Source organism: Schistocerca serialis, chromosome 6 (assembly GCF_023864345.2).
Source record: "Schistocerca serialis cubense isolate TAMUIC-IGC-003099 chromosome 6, iqSchSeri2.2, whole genome shotgun sequence".
Classification (NCBI taxonomy): Eukaryota; Metazoa; Arthropoda; class Insecta; order Orthoptera; family Acrididae; genus Schistocerca; species Schistocerca serialis.
The window spans coordinates 548999591-549006391 of NC_064643.1; the positions used below are offsets into that span (position 1 = coordinate 548999591).

General features: G+C 43.2%; 1 protein-coding gene across 1 annotated transcript in view; it reads left to right on the forward strand.

Annotated features, from left to right (window-relative positions):
• Positions 1–4972, forward strand: part of LOC126483817 (solute carrier family 52, riboflavin transporter, member 3-A-like) — a 99888-nt gene extending 94916 nt beyond the window's left edge. The window contains exon 3 of the mRNA XM_050107010.1: positions 4564–4972. Coding sequence (XP_049962967.1) covers positions 4564–4758 — 195 coding nt within the window. The 3' untranslated portion in view covers positions 4759–4972. The remainder of the gene's footprint in view (positions 1–4563) is intronic.
• Positions 4973–6801: the final 1829 nt, after the last annotated feature.

The window sequence follows — 6801 nt, forward strand, 5'->3', positions numbered from 1 at the left end:
GGCGCCTAGTTCCCTTCACACTTTCTAAAAGGTTGTGTGACTTTCTTCTATCACGTCAGGAGACAGTTCAACTCACTCGCAGAGGCCTCCAGCGTATTATTTCCACCAATCCGCTCTCTTCACTATGTTTAACAGCGGAATTCCCCGTGCACTATTTATGTTGACGGCTTTACTTTTAATTTATCAAATGCTATTTTGACTTTTCTATCTCTTGTATCTATCTTTCAGATAGCCAGCTCTTTTTAGATTTGTTCATGCATTGCCTGCGGCCATTTCGCCTTAGCTTCCCAATTCTTATTGTGTACTGAAAGGAAGACCATTTAAATGTATCATGCAAAACAACGGTCGAGCTAGGACTGAATGTTGGGATACTTCATTAATGACTTTTGCCTAGTAAGAAAAATTGAATACATAGCACTGTTTCCCGATTTTTGCTTATCTTCCAGGCATAATTACAGCAGGGGGGGGGGGGTGGGGGGGGGGGGGGGTAACCAGTCACTTCATGTTTAAAATTCATAACAGTCACCTGAAGCCTAGTTCCCTCCACATTTTCAAAAGGTTGTGTGGTTTTGTTATCAAATTAATAGGAATATTTTTTGTAAAACTCGATTTTAATTAAAAATATGTGCACTCTCTCTCAGCAGATGCTTTTGTCAGATTTTGTGAAGTTTCATAAGGTTATATCCTTACTGACTGAACATCGGTCTTTCTTTTTCTTTTTGTGACGTGTTCATGAACACTGAAGTTTTTATTGCTGCATCCTACAGACAGCGCAACATGACTATGATATGGCAAGAGAGGAAACGTGCATTATGGGGATGTGGGTGCATGTGCTCCTCAGAGATGAAGAGGCTGGCGCAAGAGAGGACCTCGTGGCAGGCTGCATCGAACCAACCAGAAGTCTGACAAAAAAAAAAAAAGCCTGACGTAGGGATTTTACGCGCGTTCATTTTTATAAAGAAACTGTGGTCTGCAAACCAGCCGACAGTTGCCGCTGGAATGCGCTACAATCACAAATCACGTGAACTAGAACGTTCCATGTGACTCAAGTGATGTCTTTCTTGAGGCTAGCTTTCGCGTCCGCGTACACGCCAAAGTTAGCTGCCTCGTCCCGTGTTGGGACTTCTAATCTTTCCTGCTCTCTCGTTGCGACTGCAGTTATTCTCGTAAATTCCAGGGAAAAGTGACGTCGCTATGTCAGCAAGACATATTTTGGGAAGTTCCACTGAAGGAAATCCTGCAACACCCATGATTTTGGACTCGCATTCGGGAGCAACTGAGTTAGAATCCAAGTGTAACTGTCGATCATCTAAATCACTAAATATGAACTTTAAAATTGTAGAGTGTTCTACCAATGGAGCAAGGGAGAGGATGTTGGTATGGGTGGCCAGTATCCTCTCTCTACGACACAAGTACACATGTGGACCAATGCAGTTCTTTGTTTACAAGAACAGGAAGCTGCGTATCTTGAACAGAGTCCATATGTTGTGGTACAAGCTCAGTAATAGTAGTCCTCTTGCATACACTATTGGAAATCTTACTGTTCCAAACTTTACTCACTGTAGTCCAAATCTGGTCACTGTGTACTGTCATAGCCTGTGATCCGCTCTGTGAATGAATGACAAACGCCAAACTAGAATGAGTCAGGGAGTCAGTGACTGTGCTAGTGAGTGAGACCCTCTGGTCAGCAGCTGCGATTTAAATAGTTGCTGTCGAGAGGGCGTTGGCGGCGTGTTGTTTGCGCGTCTGCCTCTGGCCTCTCTCGTGATATGCGCACTTGATCCAGCGCCTGCTATCGACCTTCGCGCTACATCTTTGCTGGCCAGTGTGCTTGCGACAGTTTAGCCAGCACAAAAATAATTCCTCCAAACAGGCCACAAGTGATTTCCCTTTGCAATCATTGTCGAATTCTGCTCGAATAAGAAGTAGTAGCTCCCGTGTTTCGGAAGCTAACAGTGTCTGCAAGAGCTGTATGCTGATGACATACCCCTCCATAACGTATCCAAATGACGCAGTTGTCAGTGGTCAACAGTGCGTCTACATCTATATTGCCATTCTTCAGACCTCTGTAAATAGATTTTACAGGGAACTTCCCAATGTACCACTATTAAGGTGTCTTCCCGTTCCATTCATATGTGAAGAATGGGAAGAATGATTGCTTTAATGTCTATGTGTATGCTGTAAGTTGTGTAATCCTCTCTTCATGATCCATATGGAGCTAAGTACAGAGGGTTGTGGTATATTATAGAGCCCTCACTGATTACTGTTTCCTGAAAGTTTGCAAGTAGGCTTTCAGGAAATAATGCGCGTCTGTCTTCAAGTGCCTGACAGTTCAACGTTTTCAGCATTTACGTGATGTTCTCGCATAGGTCAAACAAATCTGTCACCATTCGTGCTGCCCTTCTCTGTATGCGGTCAATATCCTCTGTTAGTCATTCATTCATATTTGCTTTGGGTCCCACACACTTCAGAAATAATCTGTGATGGGTTCGTGCACGCGTTTTATAGGCAATCTGCTTTGTAGACTCATCGTATTTTCTCACTATTTGGGTTTTCTGAATCTCACAATTTTACATTTATGAACATTCAAAGCAAGCTGACAATCATTTTACTTCTTTGATGACTTATCAAGGTCTGACAGTATTTGTCCTCTCTTTTTAGACTGAACTTCGTTACAGAAAACTGCATCATCTGCAAGAAGGCAAGGCTACTATTGTTAGATCACTAATACAGAAAACAAACAGCAAGGTTTGTAAGGCACTAGTATGGAACACAACCGAGTTTGCTTCTACATCTGTCGATGGCTCTGCAAAAAAGATAACATGCTGCTTCGTCCCTACCAAGAAATCCTCAACCCAGTCATAGATTTAATTAGATGCCCCATATTATTGCACTTTCATTAATAAGCGTAGGTGAGTTTTGGAACTCAATAAATATTGCAGCTACCTGACTGCTTTCAACTATAGCTTTTAGAATGTCATCTGCGAAATGCTCTAATTGCGTTTCACATAAGCGATGTTCGTGGAAAACATTCTGGTTGACTTTTATGAAGATAATTCGTTCGAGATTCCTTATTATGTTTGAGCGCAGAATATGTCCTATAATTCTACAACCGATGGACGTCTCACACACTCACTAACACAAAAAAACGACGCACCATGAAGAATTTACCCGAATGTTTATTGAGGCTCATTCAAAGTTGAACTCATCACTGAAGACAACTCTACTCTATTCAAAGAGATTCCAGGCAAAAGACGTGTTTGGAAACGCCCTGGACAGCGGTAGGACCACAACCTGACTGTTGCCTGACATTTGGTCTGACAGCTAGGAGTTTTCTTCTAGTAGCAAGACCCCTTTGCCTGTATGTTGCTCTTCATGGCAAGCCATGCTGGACTTAAATTTCAGCAAGATAATTCCCCACCCACACATGGCGAGAATTTGTACTGCTCTCCTTGGTGGTTGGTAAACCCTACCTTGGCCACCAACGTCATCGGATCTCTCCTCATTTGAGAACGTTCGGAGCACTATGAGCAGGGCCCTACTACGAGATCGGGATTTTTGCGATATAGCGCGCCAGTTGGACGGAATTTGGCACAATATCCCTCAGGAGAGGTCTGGTAGTCAATGCCAAGTCGAATAACTGCTTTCACAAGGGCCATAGGTGGGCCAACGACTTATTAACTTGCTCAATTTGTCAAGTTTTTTCTCTCGAGTTCCGTCCCATTCGTTTAATTCCTTCGTGGTGAGCATATATATATATATATATATATATATATATATATATATATATATATATATATATATAGAGAGAGAGAGAGAGAGAGAGAGAGAGAGAGAGAGAGAGAGAGAGAGAGAGAGAGAGAGAGAGAGAGAGTCCCATAGTGCATATATATATTGGACAACAGTGTTATGGATTACTTTCACCACCTTTCTTGCCTTTCTTGGAGGCGAATGTAACCCGTGTTTTCTTCCAACTTTGGGGAAAAGTTCATTTTTTGTACAGATGTGTGGTATGTTATAGTTAAGGAAAGGGACTCAGGAATTGTGTCGAGGCCGGCCTCTGTGACCGGGGGGTTCTAGGCGCTTCAGTCAGGAACCGCGCTGCTGCTGCGGTGTCAGGTTCGAATCCTGCCTCGGGCATGGATGTGTGTGATGTCCTTAGGTTAGTTGGATTTAAGTAGTAGCAGCCGCGTGCTTCCGGACTGAAGCGCCTCGAACCGCTCGATCACAGCGGCCGGCGACCAAGTGCACCAGGCCTGAATGACCATCAAACAAACTGACATCCGGCCCCTGTACGACACAATTCATGCACGTTTGCATGCTTGTATTCAACATTCTAGTGGTTACACTGGTTATTAATGTACCAGATTTTCAGATTTCCAGTGGCTTGTCTCGCTCTTACATTAACCTGTGATCTTGTAGTGTTAAAAAGTTTAGTATGTTTCGTAGAGAAATGTATCCCCGAAATTTCATTACTCTACATTAATTATTTCTTTGCCTTGCGATTCTTTTCCGTTAGTGTATTTGAAGAACTACCGAATGCCGATATTTGCTTGTTTCCAGGTTATTTCGTGGGTGATCTTCACGGGAGCCATTTCGTACATGAAGCTGGCGATAGCGTCCATCTTCCGCACGGAGGGCGGTAGCAGCCTGTTCTGGTGCGGCGCCGCTCAGCAGATGGGGTCGGCCGTCGCTTCCGTGGTCACCTTCTTCCTGGTCAACTACGCCGGCATCTTCCATTCGTACTCTCCATGCTGATCACTTCCACAGACAGTGTGCACGAGACCACAAGCTGCGCACGTCACACAGTGACTGTGCAAGTTTATTTATACTGCCCAGTGAACACGATCTGCAGATGACAATACCTTGTGCTGTGAAACTGACAACGACATCAGTTTTGTCTACTAATTGTTTACGTGTTATATGTATACTGCCATTTACAATAAATGCCGTATATGTTTTTTTATTTCAACTCTGGCTCCTCGCACACAGTGTCCAAAGAATAACAGTGTGTCCACCGACAGGTTACCAAGATGTTTTTCAAATATTCGTGTAGAGATTTGATGTAAGAGATCCACGCAATGTCTGCTCTATACAGGATGAGTCAAAAAGGACTTTACAACTTTGGATTGACATAGCAATTTATTACGATAACTTACAGAATCTGTGGATGTATCATTTTCTAGCAAACAACCTCAAGTCTGATTCACGAAGTGCATCAGCACCCCATTGCGCCACCGTCAGTGCCAGGGCATAGTGCACAGTTAAAATGGCTACTTTCACTGTTGCTGTGTGTTTTGCTTTCATCAAACGAACTGTGCAACAATTGTTCGGCGTAAATTTCGCTCCGAATACACTAAAGAAACTGCAAGCAGGCCTACAGTTTACTCTTGGCACAATAAATTTGTTGAGAAGGACTGTTCACTGCGATATGATAAATCGCCAGGTCGCCCACGTGTTGATGATTATTTCGAACAGGTTGGGAGAGCTGTGCCCGCAGTCAACAAAAATCAGCACGACGCGCGCCTCACGAGACTGGCATTCCACAAAATACTGCCCACCTAATTTTCAACATTCCTCTGTAGCACAACATCTCAAAGGCTTCGATTCTCTTCTGTTCCGGTTTTTCCACAGTCCATGTTTCATTACGGAACAATGCTGTGTCCAAACGTACATTCTGTTGTGTTGCCATTTATGAACACCAATTTCTTCCTCAAATTAAGGCACTGATTGACTAGTAGACTTGTCTTGACCTGGAATGCCCTTTTTGCCAGTGCTAGTCTGCTTTTGATGTCCTCCTTGCTCCGTCCGTCGTTGGTTATTTTGATACCTAGGTAGTAGAATTCCTTAACTTCATCAACGTCTTGACCTTGAATCCTGATGTTAAGTTTCTCGTTGTTCTCATTTCTGCTACTTCTCATTGCTTTCGTCTTTCTTCGATTCATTTCATTTAGCAGCTCACGTAATTCTTCTTCATTTTCACTCAGGATAGCAATGTCGTTAGCGAATCGTATCACTGCTATCCTTTCACCTTGAATATTAATTTCACTCCTGAACCTTTCTTTTATTTCCATCATTGGTTCTTGGATGTACATTTTGAACAGTAGGGGGGAAAGAATACAACTCTGTCTTACACACTTTTTAATCCGAGCGCTCCGTCCTTGGTCGTCCACTCTTATTATTCCCTCTTGGCTTTTGTACATATTGTATATTACCCGTGTTTTCCTATAGCTCACCCTTATTTTTCTCAGAATTTCGAACATCTTGCACAATTTTACACTGTCGAACGCTTTTTCCAGGTCGATAAATCCTACGAACATGTGTTGATTTTTCTTTAGTCTTGAAATTGGCACAGCACACTAGTGAGGAAGGTAAGGTTGCTCGAGTGGATTTCTGTGAAGAAAAGTTGCATCGGACAGAGGACGACGAGAATTCCTGAACACAGTAATCTACAGCAATGAGTCAACCTTTCATGTCAGTAGCGTGGTGAACACCTCTAACTGCAGAGTATGTGCCTGCGAAAATTCACATCCAACCCTGGAACACGTTCGTGACAGCCCCAGAGTTAATGTGTTTTGTGCCCTTAGCAAATTGAAAACGTGCTGTCGCTGGTATTGTGTATCTGGATATGCTTGAAATTTATTTTTATTCCACAGATCGATGAAGATGACCGAGATGAAGTTAAGTCGCATAGTGCTCAGAGCCATTTGAACCATGACCGAGATGGGACCGTTTACTACCAACAAAGCGGTGCACCACCTCATTTCCTCACGGAAGTTCGAGGTTTCCCGGGCACTCGCT